This window comes from Brassica napus, chromosome C7, assembly GCF_020379485.1.
Source record: "Brassica napus cultivar Da-Ae chromosome C7, Da-Ae, whole genome shotgun sequence".
In the NCBI taxonomy this organism is placed as follows: Eukaryota; Viridiplantae; Streptophyta; class Magnoliopsida; order Brassicales; family Brassicaceae; genus Brassica; species Brassica napus.
The window spans coordinates 1273158-1299844 of record NC_063450.1 but is presented as its reverse complement, the minus strand read 5'-3'; the positions used below and the strand labels follow the sequence as shown (position 1 = coordinate 1299844).

The window sequence follows — 26687 nt, the reverse complement described above, 5'->3', positions numbered from 1 at the left end:
GGAAAACCTAAATCAAAAACAAAAATGAACTATACATCATAGAAATACCCAGAATTCGACATCAACATGAATTTTTATAAAGCCAGAACTCTAATCTATTGCAAAAATGGAAAAACAAGGAAAAATTTAAATGAAAAAAACCTAGTTCTTCATCAATGTCGTTTTCGTCATCTTTAACGGATCCAGAATTCTCCATCGACGCCATTTTCATCATCTTCAACGGTTGATGATGTTTTGATGTTACTTTAATCTGGGGTGTTACAGTTTTTACTCAAACTGAACTCTAAATAGAAGAGAAAGAACAGGGATGCGAGAGAGAGAGAAAGAGAGGCACAAAATAAAAGAAAAAACATAATTTTCTTGTTTATGTATATTAGGGTTAAGGGCATCTTCGTATTTTACCATTTATTTTATTAAAAAAAAATCGTTATGAACTTAAAAATAGATGGGGGTATGGATGCTTTGGCAGGGAGATGGGGGGGGGGGGGGGTAAGGAAGCTAATGATTCATTTTTGGAAATATGTCGTCTTTTGCTTTTTGCTACTTCCAACTTAGATTGGACATAAGTTTCGGCTAGGCAGATTGTCTTTTCCGGTTTGTGGATTTCTTTTTTTTTTTAAATGTTCTTCAATATTTTTTATATCTTCATATCTTAATCTTTAATATTGAAGATAAGGATCTCTCAATCTCATCGGAGTTTGTTTAGTATTTTTCAAAGAAGAGTAATTATTTCATCTTACCAATGTAAATCTAGCAAATTCCTATTTGTGACTGAAAAATCAAGGTTTGTAGAGTAAAGTGGTTGATTTAATTCAAAAAGAAGAGTTGAGGTATTCATGGAAGATGTCTCAAAAAAAAAAAATCTTAAATCTTCTATGGCTAAATCTAGGGTCTTCATCTGTCACAATGATTGATAGATTTTGAGTTCTTCCCTCCTGGTACGATTATCTACAAAAAGAATAAACATGGTTGTTCTTATGGCTAGATTGAGAGATTAATGGAGATAATGACTTGAATATCTTTTCTCACTATCGGAGTTGCATTTCCACGACAATATTTGAAAAGGAAGAGTCCGATAGAAGATAACATTGGACGAACACAGGAGAAATATTTTCACAACGATAAAAATGCTACAAATGAACACTACAAGGCGATCATCGAGATGGTGAAGGATCAAATAAAGGCCAAAGATGCAAGGCACTTCATGGAACTTGAAGCTAACTCTATCTTGGCACATATAGAGTTAATTGAAGAGTTGGAGAAGGGGAGTTTCAACTTGAAGTCGAAGAAGAAGAAACTCGAGGCCAAGCTCCTCCTTGCAAAGGAGGAATTATCCCAAATCAAAGTCTCACATATTGATTGGGATAAGCTTGGAGAGAGTTTTATGTCTCGCTAGCCTTTGCTCTGGTAACTCAAAACTTTATTTTTTGTATTTTTTATGTGTTTTTGTATTTTTTTAAACAATGTGAATGATCAAGTTATCGGTTGTTATATCGGTTTTAACTCTTTTTTATTGCTTCTATTAACTACAAAGAAGATTCTTGGAGTATAAAAAAAGGAGAAAGAACAAAGGAACAATGAAATCGGAAAGAGAAAGACTATAAGAAAAGAGATGGAGAAATCAATCTGATTTATAAAGGGGTGAGAACGGTTCGATTATGGTTCCTCAAGAGACATAATCATGAACCCTCTTTGCCTTAAGGCCCTGTTCGTTTGGAGGTCGCTAGCGTCAACGACCAACTTCAGCGTCTAAGCATTGCTCGTTTACCAGTCACTGGCTCAGCAACTGATCGCAGCGACCAGACCCTAGCGTTTAGTGATTAAAAAATTTGACCGCTGAAAATTTTATTGGCGCGACCAAAATCATGCGACCAAAAAAAATCAACACATTGCCACATAACCTAACAAACTCACGCCTCCATCATCTCTATCTTCAGTTTAACGGAAAAAGTGTCATCCTCTCTCTTCGATCTCTTACCGGCAACTGAGAAACACTCTCGATCATCTCTCTCTCTCTCTCTCTCTCTCTCTCTCTCTCATTCGTTCTCTCTCTCTATCTCTGGTTTGTTTTCTCTCTCTCTCTCTCTCTCTCTCTCTCTCTCTCTCTCTCTCTCTAAACGTTTTGTGTTAGGATAATGGAACCTCTTTAGATTAATTAAGTTGGATGTGTTGGGATTTTTGATTCTTGATATGGGTTGCTTTTAGATTTAAGATTGTGATTATCAAATCTCTGTTTTTTAATCTGGTTATGTTTGAGGGTAAATATTTTGCCTTTGTTTGTTTGTTATGACTTACGATGATGGTTTGAGAAAGTAATTTTATGTTGATAAAATATTCATGTGATTCTGATGTTTTGAAAGCTTTCTTGGCTGCATTAATATATGACGTTTATTGTTATGTTCTTTGTACAAGCAATTATATGTGGTTGCTTCTTCCCGTTTGGTTTCTTTAAATTTGTTTAGTTGTTTGTGCAACTTCTCGTGTGCTGTGTAGTTTTCACTTGTTGTACTTAAGTTATGATGTATCCTTCTCTTTGTTTACTGAATATATATTTTCAGAATACTTTTAAGTTATGCAACTTCTTTTTGTATTTATCTTTTCAGGGCCTATGTTTTCAAATTTGGACATAAATCACAACTAGACAGGAAGAATGGCTAATGATGTAAGATTCTAATGCATCTCTTGTTTCTTAGATGTATTGTTATTGTTTTTTTTTCCGGCTAGTTTAGATTGTCTGTCTATTGATGAGACTTGCTATTTAGAGCTGGACCGACGAAGAATGTCAGTATTTTCTTACTCTTTATGCTGAAGAGAAAAGAAAAGGGAACAGACGAAGGGGTGGCATAAATCAAGTTGGAAGAGAGTTCATCCCTAAGAAGTTTGAAGACAGATATAGTAAGAAATGGACATGGGACATGTTTAAGAACAAGATTGATGTTTGTAGAAAAGCATATGTCAAGTTTAAGAAGCTGACTCAGAACAGAACCGGGCTTGTGTATGATGTTATGGGAAGGTTGGAGATGCCAGATGCTTGGTGGGATCAACACATAGCGGTAACTAACTTCCTATTTGCTTATACATGATAGATTACCAACCACTGTTAATTGAATTAACTCTAGCGAGCTTCACATGCATTTTTTTTTTGAGAAAACCTCATGTGCTTTTAATATCTTAAGTCGTGAGATGCTTTATTGTTTTGGGGTCAACAGATAAATGAAATGTTTATGTGTATGCTTTATTCGTGAGATGCCTTATTTTATAAATATTAGTTTTGGGATTTAGTTAAGGCATACAGAAGGAACCAACTAACCGTTGTTCTCTTAGTATTATTGCTTTAAATAATATGAGTTTATTAGCTTGAAAATTTCTTGATTTTTCATGTGTACTGAATTTTTATGTTTTAAACATGAATGGCCAGGTGCAAGGAAGTATAAGAACAAAGTACCTCCAAACTCTGTTTGGAGGTACTTTTGTTTCTTAGTATGTTTGAAGCAGAGTTTGGTGCTGTTACTGTGACTGGAGTAGAAGGATCAACCGCTGTGATCGAATGTGTAACCTTCAAACGAAAAACAATCAGCGACATCAAGTCACAGTCGCTGGTTGCTGACTCTGGTCGCTGCCGCTAGCGATCACCAAACGAACATGGCCTGTTGATCTCAATGTCCGCTTTTTACTCAATGTCTCCTAACCCTGAATCCAATCATCTAGAATCATGTGAACTAAATTTTTGTATTTCTGTTTTGTTTTAAAAAAATCAAATGATTTTGACATTTTCCTTTTGTTTTTTTTTCTGTGTTTTTACTATTCTTTTCTTATTTTGTTTTGACAATATATGTACTGCAAGTAAATTCTTCAATTCTAATATATGTACAATTTTTTTTTACCCATTAATTTTTCATGTGAACTAATATATGTACTCCACGGCAGTTCTTTAAGTATAATATAAAAAGAGATTTACTAGAGAAACTTTAAATTTCATTGGAGCAACCTTTTTGGTTTTCAGAGACTACATGAGTCTCTTTGTTGTTGTCAAAAAAAAAAACATTCATTGGATTAAAAAGATGATAAATAACTATATCTGTGTAAAACAACAACAACATAAAGAAATAATGTTGTTGTTGCTGTTAATATATTAGGTAACTGCCTTTTACTCAATGTCCCATAACCCTGAATCCAATCATATAGGATCATGTCTGTTGGAGAAAAATACTCAGGTATAGAATTCTTCCAGACCCCAGGCAAGACACCGGCCTCTGGGTCCCCGCTAGGAGACGCCCCGGATCCCCGCTTGAAAGTATTCCGGGTCCGGTCCCAGGGACCACCCCCTTCCTCCGGAAAAAGGAAAACTTCCGATAAGAAGAACCTTCCATATTTCCGAATATGGAAGAGTTTAACCTACTCCAACCGACTAAGGTCGACTTTAAACAACTATATAAGGGGAGCCTAAACCCTAGAGAAGAGGATCGACACTTCAAGACTTAGAGATTAGAGCTAGGTGGCTAGAACTAGAGTTCTTACTCAAAACTTAGCTCTTTGATCTAATAAAACGTCTATTTCTACCTTACTACTTGAAAATCAATAATAATACCAGCCTTGTCCATCATTCTGTGGTACTCACAAAGATCCTACACAAAAATCCCCTAACAGTTTGGCGCTAGAAGGAGGGGAGTAATCTAAACTACGTGATAATGGTAGTAGATGAGCAGAACAAGCTACCGAATCTACTCCGAGAGAAGCCGAGCTCCAAAGGCAACTCGACGGTATCCAAAGCCAAGTAACCAAGCTAAACAGAGCTCGAGTTGAAGTTACTGAGAATCCAGAGCGCTCTTCATAAGCCTGGAGCTTGAAGGAGAAGCTCGACGAACACTCCAAGCAACTGGAGCAGAGCGCCGAGAAGCTCAGCCAGCTCGAATCGGAGAATCTTAACCTCCGAGATGAGAACCAAGCCCTCAATACGAAAAGTAACAAAAAGCGTCAATTCGGGGATCATATCCGACCCATGCCAACTCTGGAGACACCTAACTCTGGAACATGCACGACTCTCCCGCCTGCGACGTCGCAAGAGGACGCAACAACGCGCGATAAAGGCTTGGGGTGCTCAGATCTACGACGTAGAAGAAAGCGAATCTGAGCCGGAACCCGATAAGGAGGCACCCACGGGAGCAGCAAAAATGGAGTCTCCTATGGTTGCTTACCTGGAGCAGATGTTCTCCAAGAGGCTCGACGCCATGCAGTCCATGGTAGAAAGGCTCCCATGGGTAACTCCCCCCATCCGGAAGAGCAACCCCGACTCTTATGCCGACACTCCTATCATGGATGAGAGCACCTTGATCGAGATGCCCAGGAAGTTATCCTTTCCAACAAAAAGGCGTATGATGGCACCAGCGATCCGGAAAACCATGTCGCCCAATACAGACAAAGGATGCTCGATGTAGCACTCCCAAAGGAGTCCCGTGAAGCTACCATATGCAAAGGTGATACCACTCATATTACCCTAAGGAGTGTTACTCTCATCAAAAGAGGTTCAGATGTAGTACTTAGGGATCGAATCCACAAGGAGCTAGGGAACAATTAAATCTAGTGTTTATTAATCCTAAAGGTTGTAATGTTTTAAATAAAATAGCAATAGTAACTAGCGAGTAAATGATAAATGTAACTTAGGTTGGAAATGATATTAGATGCAGGGCCACTATTCAGGTGTTGGAGATTATAATTCCTATAGATGCCTAACTGTTGCATGCATGATGTATTAGAGCTCATTCGCTTAACACAGTGATCAGCTGTCGCATGTACCACTGGTTAACAGACTAGATCTTGTGTCTCACCGGTTAGATGCAGACACAAGAGAGTGTCGATCGATAGTCTATTAAGACGTCGACCGATACAGTTTTGCCAACATCGATCGATTGTCAGTTGAGGACATCGATCGATGGGTTCTAGCCAGGCCTATGCGCGAGTATGAAAATGCTCTACTAAGATTCTAAATTGGCGGTTAGCCCTCTCTAGCCATCCTAATATGATAGATAGATGTCAGGATGGGATAACAAGGGTGCTTGAATATGCAATCCTATGATCATGTTCTAATTAGCTAGGCTAAAACAAGCAATTAGTACAAATCTATCATGAATATCACAACAAGGCAGATCTATAGTTTGGGGCTAATCCCACAAACCTATCTTAACCCTGGATCTAACAGTTGAACTACTCAGACATAGCAAAGCAATTCATATAAATGGGTAAATAGAAACTCATAGAATAGATGATAAGGAAATGAAACAAGGAGTTCCAATCACAAGTGATCTTCTCTCCCAAATGAAACTTGTAACAAAACTAGGTCTAGAAAAAGAAAAGCTCTCTCTGCCGTCAAACACTTAGGCAGTATATATTCTACTAGGTTAAAAACTTGTCAGGGCATTTTGGTTATTTGGCTTGGCCTTGGTTTTTAAGTCTGCTGAATCCAAAATGTCGCGTCTGGTGTCTCGACATCGATTGACGATACATGTGTACATCGATCGATATTGATCTTCATCTGTCGAGTCATTTCCTGATATCGATCGTCAGCACTGATGCGTATCAATCGATTATTCTTCCTCTCGTCGACCTCTAAGTGGTCAGCTCGGGTGAAATGTCCTTTATGCTCCAAAATGCTCCAAAGTCATAGCTTTACTCCGAAATGCACCTGAACCTGAAAACATACCTAGAAGAGTAGAAAACATTGATATATATATAGTAAAATAGTAATATACCATGGATAAAAATGGGTCAAATCCAGGGTATATCAAAAGGGTTCGGTTCAACCATGAACGGACCCACTCTGCAACGGGACATCAACGTACCCTCCAGGTCCATAGCCTCCTTCGCTATTCTCAGCGACAAGTTCGTAGAACAATCGCCAGCAGAATGGACCTGGAGAAAACCTCTGATAGACTCTACGAAATCCTCCAACACCGGGTGGAACCGCTGCGAGACTACATAGCCCGCTTCAATCAAGAGAAGGTGGCCATTCCCGAATGCAGCATCTCCACTGCCATCTCTACCTTCAAGAGAGGTCTGCTCCCCGATGGGGACCTTTATAAGGAGCTGACCAAATATCAGTGCAAGACCATGGAAGACGTCATGTCCCGAGCTTGGGCACATGTAAAATGGGAGGAAGATGTCCCCAGGCGTGCTAAGGCACATCTAAAGCAAGACCCCAAGGTCGTTAGACTAGACCGAACCGAGCGAGACGAAAAATCCTCTCAAAGACCAACCAGGGATTCCTGGAACAGAAACCAAGGCAGATACCAGAAAGGGCCGATCGAGAAGACAGAAGAGATGGCAGTGTCCACGTGGCAAGACATCTCTTACCTCTTCGTCTCAAGGCCGGAGCTGGTCAATATTCTAAGGCAGATGGGCCAACATGTCAAGTAGCCTCACAAGATGAAAGCGCCCGATTCTTTCCGGAACCCTCGTCTCTGGTGCGACTTCCATTGAGACCACTTAAGATCGAGGTCAACGAATTGCTTAAGAAAGGACACCACAGGGAGTTCCTTTCCGAGAAGGCCAAGAGCCATCTAAGCAAGGAAACAACGGGAAAGCCCACTGAAGTTGCTCCCGTCTCGCCACCTCAACAGGAACGAGTGATCCATGTCATATCGGGCGGTTCAGAAATCAACGGTATAAGCCACACAGCCGCGAAGAAGAGCACATGGAACGCCAAGCACGGCCTAGAGGCAGCCAAGCTGAAACGCCTGCTCCTGGGTACGGACGAAATAAGTTTCACGGCCAAGGAGCAGGAAAAGGTTCTCACCACACATCACGACACCCTGGTTATATCGCTCACTGTAGTGAATTGGCTGGTGAAGAGGATACTGGTAGATAATTGATATACCTTGGATTTGACTCGTTTTCATCCATGGTATATAAGTGTTTTACTATGTATATATATATATCTATGTTTTCTACTCTTCTAGGTATGTTTTCAGGTTCAGGTGCATTTCGGAGTAAAGCTATGACTTTGGAGCATTTTGGAGCTTAAAGGACATTTCACCCGAGCTGACCACGTAGAGGTCGACGAGAGGAAGAACAATCGATCGATGCGCATCAGTACCAGGAGATGCCTCGACAGATGAAGATTTATATCGATCGATGTACACAAGTACCATCGATCGATATCAAGACATCAGACACGCGACATTTTGGATTCAGCAGACTTAAAACCCAAGGCCAAGCCAAATTACGAAAATGCCCTGACGAGTTTTTAACCTAGTAGATTATATACTGCCTAAGTTTTTTTATGGCAGAGGGGAGTTTGAGAGTTTTTGGAGTTTTTCAGTTTCAGAGTTTGAGTTTACAAGTTTTGGAGAGAAGATCACTTGTGATTGGAACTCCTTGTTATCATTTCTTTTCATCTATACTATGAGTTTCTATTTCTTGTTATGAATTGCTTTGCTATGTCTAAATAGTTCAATTATTAGATCCAGGGTTCATATAGGTTTGTGGGATTAGCCCCAAACTATAGATCTGCCTTGTTGTGATATTCATGATAGATTTGTATTCATTGCTTGTTTTAGCCTTGCTAACTAGAACTTTATCATCGGATTGCATATTAAAGAACCCTTGTTATCCCATCCTAACATCTATCTATCATATTAGGACTGCTTGAGAGGGCTAACTGCAAATCTAGTATCTTAATAGAGCCTATCATACTCGCGCATAGGCCTGGCTAGAACCCGTCGATCGATGTCCTCAACTGACTATTGGTCGACGTTGGCAAAGGTGTATCGGTCGACGTCCCAATAGGACCATCGATCGACACTCTCTCGTTGTCGACATACTAAACATGCGACAGCTGATCACTGAGTTAAGCGATTGAGCTCTAACATATCATGCATGCAACAATTAGGCATCTATAGATATTATAATCTCCAACACCTGAATAGTGGCCCTGCATCTAATATCATTTCCAACCAAGTTACGTTTACTAGTTACTTCGCTTGTTACTATTGCTATTTCATTTAAACAATTTACAACCCTAAGAATTAATAAACACTAGATTTAATTGTTCCCTAGCTCCTTGTGGATTCGATCCCTAAGTACTACATCTGAACCTCTTTTGATGAGAGTAACACTCCTTAGGGTAATTTGAGTGGTATCAAATTTGGCGCCGTTACCGGGGAGCTTTGATCGCCATTAGATTTAGTTTTATTGATTCTTATTCTTTTCTCTACCCCCTTTCTAATTATCTTTTGCTTGTCTTTTCAGGTGCATGCCCAGCGGTACCAGAAGCAACAAGGAGAAAGACTTGCTGTTCTCACACAATCCTGCTCACTTGGAACGCACCATCCGCAGAGGTCAACGTTCCACATCGTTCGACGCAACAACATCGTCATCGATCGATACGGACAACCAACCGTCGACCGACACCAGACCTTCATCATCGATCGATCCCAATCCTTCGACAACGATCGATACTACACCGCGTACGTCGATCGATACCGTGTCGTCAAAAATGGTAAACATTATTATTCAAACACAGGACGAGAACGGACACCTGTATGACCAGGACGGTCATCTGCGTAATGCAACAGGTCAGAAAATAGACGCTCAGGGGACTGTAATCTCTGATGCTAATACTACAGGAACTGCTCAACCTGTAGATGAGGACGCTCGATCGAAACCACTAGCCGACTACAATCGCCCAGATGAGTACTATTCCAACAGATCAGCTATTCGACTTCCGGAGATCCAGAAGCAGAATTTCGAGCTGAAGCCTCAATACTACACCCTCGTGTCGCAGATACCCTACTCTGGGTTACCGCACGAGCATCCTATGGACCATCTGGAACGGTTCGAGGATCTAATCGCTGCTATTCGGATGGAAGGAGTCCCCGAAGATTACCTGCTGTGCAAGCTCTTCAGATACACGCTTAATGGAGAAGCGATGCACTGGCTTAGGCAGCAACCCACAGGATCTTTAACATCCTGGACCGACATCAAGAATGCTTTCTTACAAAACTTCTTCGATGAGGCGCGCGCTGAAGAACTTCGAAACAAAATTTCCATATTCTCGCAGGAGGCTGGAGAGTCCTTCAAAGATGCGTGGATTAGATTTAGGTTCTTCCAGCGAGACTGTCCACACCACGGATTTAACGAAGTGCAGCTGCTAAGCACTTTCTTCCGAGGTCTCGCCTTACAGTATCAAATGGCTCTTGATACGGCGAGTGAAGGAAACTTCACTACTCGGAATCCGTTGGAAGCTGTGAGACTTATCGAAAACCTTGCTAACAGCAGCAGCACCAAAAACACTGACTCTGAACGGAAGAAGTTTGTAGCCTCTATCGGGAAGGAACAGATGGACGAAGTAAGAGCTAAGTTAGATGTGGTGCACGAGCTTCTTAGGAAGCAAGTCTGTTCAGCTGAAGGAGAAGTAGCAAATACGGAAGGAGAAGAAAATGTGAACTACATCGGAGATACCGGATTCCAGAAATTTGGAAACCAGGGCGGAAACAGAAACTTCTTTGGAAATGGTCAAAGAAGTAACCAAAGTTCACAATTTCAAAAACCCTTCAACAACAGCAAAAGCTACTCGAACTCTTACTACCAAAATCCACCACCCCAGACTCAGGAAAACAAGATCGAAGAGATGCTTGATCGAGTACTGTTGGGACAACAACAAATCACTGTGGATTTTAACGGTAAGATAGATTCCGCCTACAACAATCTGAACACCAAAATCGAGACCTTAGGGACTCAGGTGAGAAAACATGAAACGCAAGTAATTCCGACGGGCGAGACTATAAAGAGGCAAGAAGCTTTCGCTAGAGAGGCAGGAGCCGACAAAGGGAAACACCACGTAAATGCCATCATAGATGATGATTTCTGGCAAGTGGTGAGAAATGAAAAGCTTGAGGAAGGAGACTTCGAAATTGAAAGCTCCATGAGTCTCGGCGGATCCCAATGGTGTTGACCGATGTCGCTGAACTCACATCGATCGACTGACCATGACGAAGATCGATGGACGGGTTACTTCAGTAATCGATCGACGTCGTCCGCTAAATCGACTGAATGCAATGCAGTTCGAATTCTAACTCATGAGGAATTCGCAGCCAAGCATCCTCACCCACCCTCCCCTTTCTATGATAAAATCGATCGATCGGTTGAGCCAACCATCGATCGACAGAGTGAGTCCAACGTCGATCGTCACACCCCTCCTCCCATCAATCGACAGGCACCTATGACATACCGAGTGCGGTTACCCTCAATCGATAATGATTATATCAACGCACTCAGACCACCACCTAAACCATTAGGTAGCCCACATGAACCAAAACCCAACCCTTTAAATAGTTCACCAGAACCAGTTCAAGAAGAACAAGAAACTGAAGGGAGAAGGTTAAGGAAAAGAAAGGAGAAGATTCTTAAGAACCTTAAGAGGGAAGCTAACGATAAGGAGATGGATGGTTTCACTAAAAGAGTCCTCAGAATCCCAATCGAAAAAGCTTTTGATGAAGCTTACTTCACACACCGGTTGTGGATGTTCTTCAGAGAAACAAAGGTAACTGAGGAGGACATTAGGAGAATGTTTCATCAAGTCAGAGAGAAGATGAAACACAGGATCACATTGACGAAGAAGAGTGATCCTGGAAATTTGCAATACCATGCGTAGTCAAGGGTGTTGAATTTCCCCATTCAATGTGTGACACAGGAGCATTAGTTAGTATCCTCCGTAGGATCATGGCAGACCAACTTGGTTTGACCATCGAACCTTCAACAGAATCCTTCACCTTCGTGGATCTTTCAGAAAAACGATCAGGAGGTATCATAAGAGATCTGGAGGTACAGATTGGTAATGCCCTTGTCCCTGTAGATTTTCATGTCCTAGACATCAAGCTTAACTGGAACTCTTAACTTCTGCTTGGAAGATCTTTCCTAGCTACAGTAGGAGCCGTATGTGACATGAACAAAAACAAATTATGTCTGACGCTCATAGACCCCAACATCCACTACGACCCCATCCGACCTAAGAGAAAGGTTATTAATTCTGTGGATTACGGGAAAGAACTTGGCTTCATTTTCGCATGTCATTGTGGAGCAGAGTATGAATCGGAGTACGAAACAGAGTACTCGGAATCGATCGACACCCCCACTTTCCATCGATCGATTCCAATGAGTCAACTGTGACCGATGACCGCAACAACACATCACTCGACGTAAACCTGCCAGTTGACCATTTCACTCCACCTAATCATTGTTACCCCCACTTTGCCTTCCAACCTCCAAGCAAGAGAGGACATGATAACTATTCCATAGGCAGTTGGGCAGACAGTGGTTTCCATGAAAGTTTTGCAGTTGACACTGTAATTACTTCATCTAATGAGGAACATACCGAGGAATACGATGCGGATTATTGGAAAGAACGTGCAATAGAAATGTCTTTGCAGGATGAAAGATTTGAAACACATCAGTTCAAAAACACGTTTCCAACATTGGTCGCCGAAGTATGCTCCACATCGGTCGATACCCACATCGTCCCAGCAAAACAACCGCTCACATCGATCGACACCCACACAGGAACATCGATCGATATTCGCGCCGCAGCGAAAATTCAGGAGCAGGAGAATATTCCCTCTCCAACTAGGTTTATAGATACCTATATAAATCGTTTTGCACCCCCGAAACCACCTCAACACACCAGAGCAGACACACAAGCAAAAAGATGAACACTCTTCCTTCTACATCAACAGGAAAATCCATGAAGAGCAATCATCTCAAGCACACAAGTTCTGCAGAAATTACTCGGCCATCGATCGATGCATCTGCATCTACATCTATCGATACTACTCTAAACCCTAATCTTTCTATTTCTGAATTGAATGATAATGCAAACATTGATTACGGTTTTCTAACACCTGATGAATTTGGTATTTTCAGGGACCCAGATGGCAACGCACGTGCAATGGATGGAAGGATCTTACAAGTGTCCAGAGAGGACATAGCAGATATCCTTCAAGTAGCCAATGGACCTGACAACCTATTCTCACAGCAACGTGGCACTCCAGACTTCATTCAATTAGATCCTAACAACCACGTAGGAGTCGCCACAACAGAAATCAATCCAGATCTATCACGCCAACCAAAAGGCAAGCATCGATCGACGGGACAACTGAGACATCGATCGATAGGATAACACCAACGTCAATCGATGGGGATGACCCGACATCGATCGATAGACGTTATGAATTTGGAAACCGCGCTTTTGACATGTACGGAGCCAGAAAGTTCACTTGGGAACGAAGGGACGAGTAAGGAGTCTACAGAGATGAGTGTGGACACGCACGAGGCGTAGCTGGTGAGATGATACCTGTCACAAAGGACGACATCAGGAAATTACTGGAAAGAGCATCTCTTTTTGAAGAGAGCCACATCTGTCTTCCAGAACATGCCACTTCCACCACACTCACAAGACTGGCACCAGAACTCTACACCAAAGATGAAATCAATGAGATGGTGTTTGGTATTTGTGGAGCTCTGGAAAGACTGGGAGAGGAGCTCAAAACATTGGTAGAAGATACACATCAACCTCTGGATAGAGGCTACAATGAGCTTTTCAGAAGTATGGCAGAAATGAGGACAAAATTGAGAGTTTACGTCAGCAACGTGAGAAGGAAGCCACGACCTCAGCATCGATCGGTGCACCACATGCACCATCGATCGACGTCAGTCTTCCTACAGCCCAGATCCCTGCAGAACCGCAATGTTCAGCACAACACAAGGATGAATGGGAAGTCTCATACATCGACACAAGGATAAACGACGTGTACTACCCTCTCAACAACAACGTGGACTGGCTGAGCACTAAAATCGAGCTACTACAGCAAGATCTGGATACCATTCGCAAGAAGGACCAACAACAAGCCACATTGATCGACGTGTGTGCATTCACATCGCTCGACGCGAAGGTCTCAGCCATGAATGAGAGGCTGAGGACTTACGAGGACATGCATGACCGCTTTATATCACCAGTCATGATAGATTTAAACAAATTGTCTAGTCAATTACTTCATGCCCAAAGGGATATTGATAACATTACTAATCAAAATTTTTTGCAGGCAAAATCAGATCGATCAGGCTACGAGGGCCTTGGATCTATGGCAAGAATCCTGTGGAGTTACTTCCTTACACAGCAGCAGAGGTTGACAAGATCACATCCAAGATCTACACTGCTATAGACACCAAGGAGGAACGACTTGACAAACGCTGCGATGACATCTACTTTCCATTCGACAACAAAATCAGTGGACTAGCCAGCCACGCAGAATGGCTACAGAAAGAAGTCAAAGCCATTGAGAGGCAACTCGCAGCTCAGCACCAGATATCAGCATCGATCGACAGGACGCGAGCGAAATCGCTCGATGGTAAGTCGCCGAGATCGACCGACGAACACATAATCGCATCGATCGACGCCGAGTCTACACCAGCCAGCGAGCAGCTGATACACAAGACGATAGAGTCAATGCACAAGGAACTGACAGAACTTTCAGCATACGCCTATGACAACATAGGCTGGCACCAGTTCAGCATTGACAACATTCAAGATAGGCTACAAAACATCTCCAATGTACTTGAGAAGATGGATGACAAATGGACAAGAAATGATGAGGCCACAAGAAGTTTCATTGCATCTTGGTCCAGAATGTGCAGAGATGACGTGGATGCTTGTTTTCCAACAAGCAGCTGTTTCTCCACCAATTAGCCAATCACTACCACAGTCAAACTAAATGACTGTTACCAAGCGCTGAGTGGGAGGCAACCCACTATTAGGTATTTTATTTTGGTTTTATTAGCTAGCATTTATTTACTTTCGTTTTATTTCTTTCAGATTTAGGAGACCCAAGTAGGAGGATCTGAATATCAACCGCCGACGAGACGTCGACATCGCTCGACATGGACAACCACACGACGTTCGATGTAACATATTCCCATCAATCGGTATCTAATCCGGTCAAATGTATCTTCCCTACTTTTTAAATTTCATACATCATGAACTATTTCATCATAACTCCGACTGAGTTACACTGGGACAGCAATCTTATATTGATTTAAACTTGAATATCTAACCAATCTTTAGCACCATTTTAGATTTACTGATTTCATATAGCACTATAGATGCTAAAGCAGATCAACATATCAACTACACACTTGCCTTGAAACGCATGAAGCAACCAAAGCTGATTTCCAACACTAAACCTGCAATAGCCGCTTGTCTTGGGGCTTGGTATACATGGGATCGAATTCTTCAGACAAGTCTGGAAGGTAACGCCTGGTGTAGATTATTTATCACATTTTCTCTCTCTAAATTTCGACCCTAGAATAGTTAGTGAGTATATAAAAAAAAAGATCTTTTGTTTACTTAGGATGAGTCTGAACAGGACTTGGTGGCTAAAACCATTAATGCTTGATTCATAAAGACTCCAATAAAAGAGTTTGAAACGGGACTTGGATGCGGCGATCTTCAAGGCTCGCTTTCGCAAAGAACTCTTGGATATAGGTCAAAAAGAAGTGAACAGAGCTTGGTGGCAACCACCATTAAGTTTTGATTCATGGAAGCCTGTCCAATCTTGGTCACTGATCCTGCAATGGAAGCAGACTTTGACTCAAGAGAGAAAATTAGAGAGAGAGAAACTAGGAACTAACTTTTACCTGCAGCTCCAGATACTTGTCTGAAATCCTTGCATCCTATGATCGATACTACAAGGTAAAGCATTCACTTTATATTTATGCTAAGAAATGAAATGAGTAGAGGGGATGTCAGACGTGAATTGATGAGTTGTGTTATTTAGAAATGGTTGCTAAGCTAGGATATTGCATAGTGTGCTTCTGTGATTAGAACTTTTTAAATGTGGTTAAAAAATTGTTGAGGAAAAGATTTCTATGCTTTAAATCTTAAGTCCCTAAAATTTTCAAACCTCTTTCAGAGAGACTGCCTGTATGTTTTGCTTGAGGACAAGCAAAAGGGTATGTCTGGGGGAGTTGATATACCTTGGATTTGACCCGTTTTCATCCATGAGTATATAAGTGTTTTACTATATATATATCTATGTTTTCTACTCTTCTAGGTATGTTTTCAGGTTCAGGTGCATTTTGGAGTAAAGCTATGACTTTGGAGCATTTTGGAGCTTAAAGGACTTTTCACCCGAGATGACCACATAGAGGTCGACGAGAGGAAGAACAATCGATCGATGCGCATCCGTGCTGACGATCGATACCAAGAGATGCCTCGACAGATGAAGATTAATATCGATCGATGTACACAAGTACCATTGATCGATGTCGAGACATCAGACACGCGACATTTTGGATTCAGCAGACTTAAAACCCAAGGCCAAGCCAAATTACGAAAATGCCCTGACGAGTTTTTAACCCAGTAGATTATATACTGCCTAAGTTTTTTGACAGCAGAGGGGATTTTAAGAGTTTTGGGAGTTTTTCAGTTTCAGAGTTTGAGTTTACAAGTTTTTGAGAGAAGATCACTTGTGATTGAAACTCCTTGTTATCATTTTGTTTCATCTATACTATTAGTTTCTATTTCTTAATTGTTATGAATTGCTTTGCTATGTCTGAGTAGTTCAATTATTAGATCCAGGGTTCAGATAGGTTTGTGGGATTAGCCCCAAACTATAGATCTGCCTTGTTGTGATATTCATGATAGATTTGTATTCATTGCTTGTTTTAGCCTTGCTAACTAGAACTTGATCATAAGATTGCATATTCAAGCACCCTTGTTATCCCATCCTGACATCTATCTATCATATTAGGACTGCTAGACAGGGCTAACCGCCAATCTAGTATCTTAATAGAGCATATCATACTCGCGCATAGGCCTGGCTAGAACCCGTCGATCGATGTCCTCAACTGACTATCGGTCGACGTTGGCAACGGTGTATCGGTCGACGTCCCAATAGGATCATCGATCGACACTCTCTCATTGTCGACATACTAACCGTTGAGACATGAGATCTAACCTATTAACCAGTGAAACATGCGACAGCTGATCACTGAGTTAAGCGATTGAGCTCTAACATATCATGCATGCAATAATTAGGCATCTATAGATATTATAATCTCCAACACCTGAATAGTGTCCCAGCATCTAATATCATTTCCAACCAAGTTACATTTACTAGTTACTTCGCTTGTTACTATTGCCATTTCATTTAAACAATTTACAACCCTTAGAATTAATAAACACTAGATTTAATTGTTCCCTAGCTCCTTGTGGATTCGATCCCTAAGTACTACATCTTAACCTCTTTTGATGAGAGTAACACTCCTTAGGGTAATTTGAGTGGTATCAATAATGAAAGCTCTGGCTACATCATCTTCCAGGCCGCATACAAGGAACTGGGGCTGGAGGAAAGCACTATAACTCGGAGGATAACCCAACTCATAGGGTTCAGCGGAGAAGTCAAGCAAACCCCCAGAGAGGTGACCCTCCCAATATACGCTGAAGGGATCAACATGTCAACCAAGTTCCTTGTCGTTGACTGCGATTCATCCTACAATATGATCTTGGGACGGCCTTGGATTCACGGCATGGGAGCCGTCCCTTTGACTCTTCACCAGATGGTGAAATTCCCTACACCCTGGGGCATAAGAGCAATCAGAGAGGATCAAGAGCATTCCCGCTCCTGCAACCAGACTACTTAGAAGGGAAAGACCAAGGTCTTATAGCAATTACAGAGCAAACATCCGGCTCATCACACCAAGGAACCGGAGTTCGAAGAAATAGACGACGTGCCATTGATCGAAGGGGATCAGACCCGACATCTCAAGGTCGGCTTCAAGCTGACCAAAGGATTAAGGAGGAGGTTAATAAACTTCCTCAGGTCTAACTCCGTTTGCTTCGCTTGGTCCCACGCAGATATGCCAGGGATCGATCTGGAGATCATCATGCACAAGTTGTAGGTTGATCCCCTACATCAACCCTTCAGACAAAAGTTGAGGAAGTTTGATCCCGAAAGGGACGCAATCATCAACGTTGAAGTCAAAAGCCTGCTCGGCGCGGGGTTTATTCGCGAGGTGCAGTATCCGGAAAGGCTAGCCAACGTGGTCGTAGTCAAGAAGAAGAACTTGAAGTGGATAGTCTGCATAGACTTCACAGACCTCAACAAGTCCTGCCCAAAGGACCACTTCTGTAGAAACCCGTTAAAAAAAGAGAGAGAATGGTCGAGTATCTTTTGGGTGGTCGAGTTGCGGGTGATCAGATTGTTCTTCTGTGAGCCATGGGTCAATTATGCCACTAGACCATGGTTAGACAATGTGGTAGATTGATCCAAAGGACGTCTTAAGCATGACATATTTGGAAGCACGACATGAAGACCCGAAGCTGCGCAAAAGCCCTAATTTCGGTATTATGAAATTTTTCGAGGAAGCCGGAGGCTCGGGACATATTTTCCCTCAACTTCAGAGATCAAGTGGAGTTTATTAAAAATTTTCAGAGCATCAGAAAGGGCTTAGAAAAATATTTGGGATTGATCGTGGGACGAAAATTCACCGGAAGAGTCAAAATCAGACGAACAGACCAAGCAGCTCGAGGTGGCTTGATCTAAGGGATCAGAACGTGGTGTCAACTGTTCAGCAAGCTGAGTGTCTACAGAAGCTCGAGTTGTCACTGTGTATGGAAGCTGCAAATGCAGCTTGACATGTAGAAGCACGAGGTGGATCGACCAAGCACGAGGTGTCTCCGCGCATGCAACCGAAGCATGCGGCCAGCCATGTGTGTGATGCTGTGGCGCCTTGCATGAGTTCCAGTCATGCAGCCTGAAATCTGGGAGGAGTTGTGGCGTTCTGCATGTGTCCTGGACATGCAGCCAGACATGTGGAGAACGAGGTATCGCCGCACGAGGTATCGCCGCACATGCGTCCGGAGCCATGCGAAGCGACACACGGGCTGCCACCAACCTGAAGCTGATTGGTTGCTGTCTTCTATAGATAGCCCACAACCCCAGCTCATTTATTCACATCCATACCTGTCCAAAACAAGTTAAAAACGTGAGAGAAAAGTAGAAAAAGAAAGCAAGTGATTCCGAGCTATTTCGAGAGTTTTAGAGAGTTTTCGAGGTCAGTTTTCTACTGATTTCGAGCCAGCGCCTAGGGACGGTTCTGTCCAAATGATTTCGTCCAGGACAGTCAGTTCCTTTGATGATCAAGTGGAGATGCCGTCCGGAGTAAGGTCAGTTCCACGGGTTCAGATCAGTCGAAGTTCTGCTCGATACTCCGCCGAGAAGTCCGAAGAACTGTTCAAAAGCTAAAGGAGGTTTTGTCCGAGTCCAGATCAGTTTGTCCAGATGTGTCAGTTTCTTCATGATGAAGCCGAGGTTCTGTCCATGTCCTGATCAGTCCAGTCCAGTCCAGTCAAGTCGTCCATTGGGTTTTGGCCAAGTCTTCTCCGATCAACCAGCTGCTTATTGGCAAAGAACACTGTGAGTTATAATCAATTGATTGCTGACTTGTTTTCATGCAGGTTCCCGTTACTTGGAAGTTGGATCATGGCAGGAGGCCGGGTCTAACTGAGTAACGGTTTGATTAGTTAATAGTTGATGTTTAGTTGATTGAGTTGATAGCATGCTTAGTTATTGCTTGGGAACCATAGTAGCATGCTAATGGTTAGATTGATTGGTTAGTTAGCGAATACTGAATGCTTAGATGATATCGCTAAGTTGTGGATAGTTAGGTATTCTGGAATTAGTCTTTATGCTAGATTCTAGAATATGTTTGATTGGGTTGTGATTACTACTTGAAACCTTGTGTTATTTTACCGGGTTTAGTATTAGTCATGTATTGGCCATATAGCATTTGTGTAATCCACAATGCTAGGCATGCTTGAAGTTGAATGTGTTGATTGTGTGGTAATTAATACTAGGAACCTTGTGTTATTTTTACCGGGTTTAGTATTAATCGTATATTGGCCGATAACATTTGTGTAACCCACAATGCTAGGCATATTGGGGTGAGTTACTGTTCCTTCAGACCTCGTACCCGGTGGGTTCAAAGAAACCCCTTATTCGCTGGATCGGGAAGACTCAGATAGACGGGGTCATGGCCTATGGCTGAGTGATTACACGACGGTGTAATGTGGCAGTGACCCGAAGGACTGTGGGCTGTCGCGCGTTGATCCGAAGGACAGTGGGCCGCGGTCGGTTGAAAGTTCCTTCTTCTGGCCTTTGTGGTAGGAAGATAGGATATTGCCGATAGTGAAGGAGGAACATAACGTCACCAGGGCCCGAGTTTGTTATATATATTATATCGTGTTTTGGGTTGTTAAACCCTGGTTTAAATCGAGTTTGAGTTTGGTGATGAGCTAGTAATTAACATAATGCTAGTTATCTTGCTATCGTTTACCGCTGCATATTTTGGATACTGCTTATTGTTATTGAATTGTGTTGTTAGGTGAACCTCTCGCTTTAGATTGTTTGGGGTGGGATAGCGAGGGGTTGTATTTGTTAGTTGGGGATCATAATTCACTGAGTAACATTAGGTTACTCATCCAACTCCGTTGTCCTTTTTCCAGGTAGCTTAGGTAAGGATGATCGGATAGCTGGGTGCTGGACGTTAGGACCACCGGTGTAGATTTTTATGCCTTTTGTAAACTGTATTGTGGATTTGTGTTTAGTTGACTCGATTTGGCATTAGGCCAGGACCGGTCTTGAATTATATCAATTTATGGATATTTCTCGAATCAATAAAGTAAATGTTTTATATGCACGTCATGAGTACTCTGATATTTGACTAGTCCGGTCTAACACAACGTTAGGTCGTAGTACGGGTTGAAAAGCCTTAGGCCTCAATCTAACGGAAAACGCTAACTCTTGGTACAGGTTGCAAAGCCTTGTGCCTTGACGCAGCGGGACGAGTTAGTGGATGAACTGGTCTAGGTCGTGGAGTAAATTTCGTGACTCTGATCGGATCGTCCCTAGCCCGTCACGTAGCGCTTCCAGACCATGGTGTTGGGTTGGTCGGTCACTCATGTTCTTGTTTGATTGTTGGCTGGCCGGTTGGCCTTTCATCTCCAACCCTTGGTGTGGGTCCTCCGTCGGTCATGTTCTTGTTTGATTGTTGGCCGGTGGGTCGACCGATGCTTAGGATGGTTCAGGGGTGTTACACCTTCACTCTGCCTCACATCGACAAGCTGGTCGACACCACCGCGGGGCATCAGCTGATGAGTTTCATGGACGCGTTCTCTGGCTATAATCAAATACTCATGCATCTGGAAGACCAGGAAATGACGTCCATCATGCCATGTATAGGGATATATTGCTACAAAGTTATGCCCTTTGGCCTAAAGAATGTGGGATCAACCTACCAACGGCTGGTGAACATAATGTTTGCGGACCACATATCTCACCTATAGCAAGCCTTCTCCACTCTCTGGAAGTTCAACATGAAGCTCAACCCATTGATATACTTTGGATTTGACCCATTTTTATCCATGGTATATAAGTATTTTACTATATATATATCTATGTTTTCTACTCTTCTAGGTATGTTTTCAGGTTCAAAGTGCATTTCGGAGAAAAGCTATGATTTTGGAGCATTTTGGAGCTTAAAAGACATTTCACCCGAGCTGACCACTTAGAGGTCGACGAGAGGAAGAACAATCGATCGATGCGCATCAGTGCTGACGATCAATATCAGGAAATGCCTCGACAGATGAAGATTAATATCGATCGATTTAATCAAGTACCATCGATCGATGTCGAGACACCAGACGCGACATTTTGGATTCAGCAGACTTAAAAACCAAGGCCAAGCCAAATTACCAAAATGCCCTGACGAGTTTTTAACCTAGTAGAATATACACTGCCTATGTTTTTTGACGGCAAAGAGAACAGAGCTTTTTCTAGACCTAGTTTTGTTACAAGTTTCATTTGGGAGAGAAGATCACTTGTGATTGGAACTCCTTGTTTCTATTTCTTTTCATCTATACTATGAGTTTCTATTCCTCTATTGTTATGAATTGCTTTGCTATGTCTGAGTAGTTCAACCGTTAGATCCAGGGTTCAGATAGGTTTGTGGGATTAGCCCCAAACTATAGATCTGCCTTGTTGTGATATTCATGATAGATTTGTATTCATTGCTTGTTTTAGCCTTGCTAACTAGAACTTGATCATAGGATTGCATACTCAAGCACCCTTGTTACCCATCCTGACATCTATCTATCATATTAGGATTGCTAGAGAGGGCTAACCGCCAATTTAGCATCTTAGTAGGGCATTTCATACTCGCGCATAGGCCTGGCTAGAACCCGTCGATCGATGTCCTCAACGGACAATCGATCGACGTTGGCAAAGGTGTATCGGCCGACGTCTTAATAGACCATCGATCGACACTCTCTCGTTGTCTGCATACTAACCGTTGAGACACGAGATATAGTCTGTTAACCAGTGGTACATGCGACAGCTGATCACTGAGTTAAGCGAATGAGCTCTAATATATCATGCATGCAACAGTTAGGCATCTATAGGTATTATAATCTCCAACACCTGAATAGTGGCCCTGCATCTAATATCATTTCCAACCAAGTTACATTTATTATTTACTCGCTTGTTACTATTGCTATTTCATTTAAAAAATTACAACCTTTGGAATTAATAAACACTAGGTTTAATTGTTCCCTAGCTCCTTGTGGATTCGATCCCTAAGTACTACATCTGAACCTCTTTTGATGAGAGTAACACTCCTTAGGGTAATTTGAGTGGTATCAAATTTGGCGCCGTTGCCGGGGAGCTTTGATCGCCATTAGATCTAGTTTTATTGATTCTTATTCTTTTCTCTACCCCCTTTCTATTAATCTTTTTCTTGTGTTTTCAGGTGCATGCCCAACGGTACTAGAAGCAACAAGGAGAAAGACTTGCTGTTCTCAGACGATCCTGCTCATTTGAAACGCACCATCCGTAGAGGTCAACGTTCCACATCGCTCGACGCAACAACTTCGTCGTCGATCGATACGCACAACCAACCGTCGACCGACACCAGACCATCATCGTCGATCGATCCTAATCGTTCGACAACGATCGATACTACACCGCGTACGTCAATCGATACCGTGTCGTCAAAAATGGTAAACATTATTATTCTAACTCAGGACGAGAACGGAAACCTGTATGACCAGGCCGGTCATCTGCGTAATGCAACATGTCAGAAAATAAATGCCTAGGGAACTGTAATCCCTGATGCTGATGCTACAGGAGCTGCTCAACCTGTAAATGAGGACGCTCGATCGAAACCACTGGCCGACTACAATCGCCCAGATGAGTACTATTCCAACAGATCAGCTATTCGACTTCCGGAGATCCAGAAGCAGAGTTTCGAGCTGAAACCTCAATACTACACTCTCGTGTCGCAGATACCCTACTCTGGGTTACCGCACGAGCATCCTATGGACCATTTGGAATGGTTCGAGGATCTAATCGCTGCTATTCGGATGGAAGGAGTCCACGAAGATTACTTGCTGTGCAAGCTCTTCAGATACACGCTGAATGGAGAAGCGATGCACTGGCTTAGGCAGCAACCCACATGATCTTTAACATCCTGGAGCGACATCAAGAATGCTTTCTTACGAAACTTCTTCGATGAGGCGCGCGCTGAAGAACTTCGAAACACAATTTCCACATTCTCGAAGAAGGCTGGAGAGTCCTTCAAAGTGCGTGGATTAGATTTAGGTTCTTCCAGCGAGACTGTCCACACCACGGATTTAACGAAGTGCAATTGCTAAGCACTTTCTTCCGAGGTCTCGCCTTACAGTATCAAATGGCCCTTGATACGGCGAGTGAAGGAAACTTCACTACTCGGAATCTGTTGGAAGCTGTGAGACTTATCGAAAACCTTGCTAACAGCAGCAGCACCAAAAACACTGACTCTGAACGGAAGAAGTCTGTAGCCTCTATCGGGAAGGAACAGATGGACGAAGTAAGAGCTAAGTTAGATGTGGTGCACGAGCTTCTTAGGAAGCAAGTCTGTTAAGCTGAAGGAGAAGTAGCAGATACGGAAGGAGAAGAAAATGTGTACTACATCGGAGGTACCGGATTCCAAAAATTTGGAAACAAGGGCGGAAACAGAAACTTCTTTGGAAATGGCCAAAGAAGTAACCAAAATTCACAATTTCAAAAACCCTTCAACAACAGCAAAAGCTACTCGAACTCTTACTACCAAAATCCACCACCCCAGACTCAGGAAAGCAAAATCGAAGAAATGCTTGATCGAATGCTGTTGGGACAACAACAAATCACCGTGGATTTCAACGGTAAAATAGACTCCACCTATAACAATCTGAACACCAAAATCGAGACCTTAGGGACTTAGGTGAGAAAACTTGAAACCCAAGTAATTCAGACGGGCGAGACTATAAAGAGGCAAGAAGCTTTTGCTAGAGAGGCAGGAGCCGACAAAGGGAAACACCACGTGAATGCCATCATAGATGATTATTTCTGGCAAGTGTTGAGAAATGAAAAGCTTGAGGAAGGAGACTTCGAAATCGAAAGCTCCATGAGTCTCGGCGGATCCCAAGGTTGTTGACCGATGTCGCTGAACTCGCATCGATCGACAGACCATGACGAAGATCGATGGACGGGTTACTCCAGTAATCGATCGACGTCGTCCGTTAAATCAACCGAATGCAATGCAGTTTGAATTCTAAGTCATCAGGAATTCGCAGCTAAGCATCCTCACTCACCCTCCCCTTTCTATGATAAAATCTATCGATCGGTTGAGCCAACCATCAATCGACAGAGTGAGCCTGACGTCGACCGTCACACCCCTCCTCCCATCGATCGATAGGCACCTCTGACATACCGAGTGCGGTTACCCTCAATCGATAATGATTATATCAACGCACTCAGACCACCACCTAAACCATTAGCTAGCCCACACGAACCAAAACCCAACCCTTTAAATAGTTCAGCAGAACCAGCTCAAGAAGAACAAGAAACTAAAGGGAGAAGGTTAAGGAAAAGAAAGGAGAAGATTCCTAAGAACCTTAAGAGGGAAGCTAACGATAAAGAGATGGATGGTTTCACTAAAAGAGTCCTCAGAATCCCAATCGAAAAAGCTTTTGATGAAGCTTACTTCACACACCGGTTGTGGATGTTCTTCAGAGAAATAAAGGTAACCGAGGAGAACATTAGGAGAATGTTTTATCAAGTCAGAGAGAAGATGAAACACAGGAACACATTGACGAAGAAGAGTGATCCTGGGAAATTTGCAATACCATGCGTAGTTAAGGGTGTTGAATTTCCCCATTCAATGTGTGACACAGGAGCATCAGTTAGTATCCTCCCTAGGATCATGGCAGACCAACTTGGTTTGACCATCGAACCTTCAACAGAATCCTTCACCTTCGTGGATCTTTCAGAAAAATGATCAGGAGGTATCATACGAGATCTGGAGCTACAAATTGGCAATGCCCTTGTCCCTGTAGATTTTCATGTCCTAGACATCGAGCTTAACTGGAACTCTTCACTTCTGCTTGGAAGATCTTTCCTAGCTACAGTAGGAGCCGTATGTGACATGAACAAAAACAAATTATGTCTGATGCTCATAGACCCCAACATCCACTACGACCCCACCCGACCTAAGAGAAAGGTTATTAATTTTGTGGATTACGGGAAAGAACTTGGCTTCATTGGCGCATGTCATTGTGGAGCAGAGTATGAATCGGAGTACGAAATAGAGTACTCGGAATCGATCGTCACCCCCACTTTTCAATCGATTGATTCCAATCAGTCAACTGTGACCGATGACCGCAACAACACGTCACTCGACGTAAAGCTGCCGGTTGACCATTTCACTCCACCTAATCATTGTTACCCCCACTTTGCCTTCCAACCTCCAGGCAAGAGAGGACATGATAACTATTCCATAGGCAGTTGGGCAGACAGTGGTTTCCATGAAAATTTTGCAGTTGACACTGTAATTACTTCATCTAACGAGGAACATACCGAGGAATACGATGAGGATTATTGGAAAGAACGTGCAATAGAAATGTCTTTGCAGGATGAAAGATTTGAAACACATCAGTTCAAAAACACGTTTCCAACATCGGTCGCCGAAGTGCGCTCCACATCAGTCGATACCCATCCTCGTCTGGCAAAACAACCGCTCACATCGATCGACACCCACACAGGAACATCGATCGATATTCGCGCCGCAGCGAAAATTCAGGAGCAGGAGAATATTCCCTCTACAACTAGGTTTATAGATACCTATATAAATCTTTTTGCACCCCCGAAACTACCTCAACACACCAGAGCAGACACACAAGCAAATAAGATGAACACTCTTCCTTCTACATCAACAGGAAAATCCATGAAGAGCAATCATCTCAAGCACACTAGTTCTGCATAAATTACTCGGCCATCGATCGATGCATCTGTATCTACATCGATCGATACTACTCTAAACCCTAATTTTCTATTTCTGAATTGAATGATAATGCAAACATTGATTACGGTTTTCTTACACCTGATGAATTTGGTATTTTCAGGGACCCAGATGGCAACGCACGTACAATGGATGGAAGGATCTTACAAGTGTCCAGAGAGGACATAGCAGATATCCTTCAAGTAGCCAAAGGACCTGACAACCTATTCTCACAGCAACGTGGCACTCCAAACGTCATTCAATTAGATCCTAACAACCACGTAGGAGTC

General features: G+C 42.6%; 1 protein-coding gene and 1 non-coding gene across 2 annotated transcripts; one reads left to right on the top strand and one right to left on the bottom strand.

Annotated features, from left to right (window-relative positions):
- The first annotated feature begins 6900 nt into the window (after nucleotides 1-6900).
- On the top strand, nucleotides 6901-17688 carry LOC106404218. The gene is made up of 3 exons (XM_048762656.1): nucleotides 6901-7371; nucleotides 7485-7853; nucleotides 17317-17688. The coding sequence occupies exons 1-3, from the start codon at nucleotides 6901-6903 to the stop codon at nucleotides 17686-17688; spliced, it is 1212 nt and encodes a 403-aa protein (XP_048618613.1).
- Nucleotides 10022-10128, bottom strand: LOC125590927. The gene has a single exon (XR_007326926.1). It is a non-coding gene; the product is annotated as a small nucleolar RNA R71 (small nucleolar RNA).
- Nucleotides 17689-26687: the final 8999 nt, after the last annotated feature.

What these genes read in the sequence shown, in the direction of transcription:
- LOC106404218 (XM_048762656.1), top strand. Translation starts at nt 6,901, where the DNA reads ATGGACCTGGAGAAAACCTCTGATAGACTCTACGAAATCCTCCAACAC. An exon ending in TCGTCTCAAGGCCGGAGCTG is followed by an intron (nt 7,372 to 7,484) that starts GTCAATATTCTA and finishes AGACCACTTAAG; the next exon opens with ATCGAGGTCAACGAATTGCT. An exon ending in GGCTGGTGAAGAGGATACTG is followed by an intron (nt 7,854 to 17,316) that starts GTAGATAATTGA and finishes AACACTCCTTAG; the next exon opens with GGTAATTTGAGTGGTATCAA.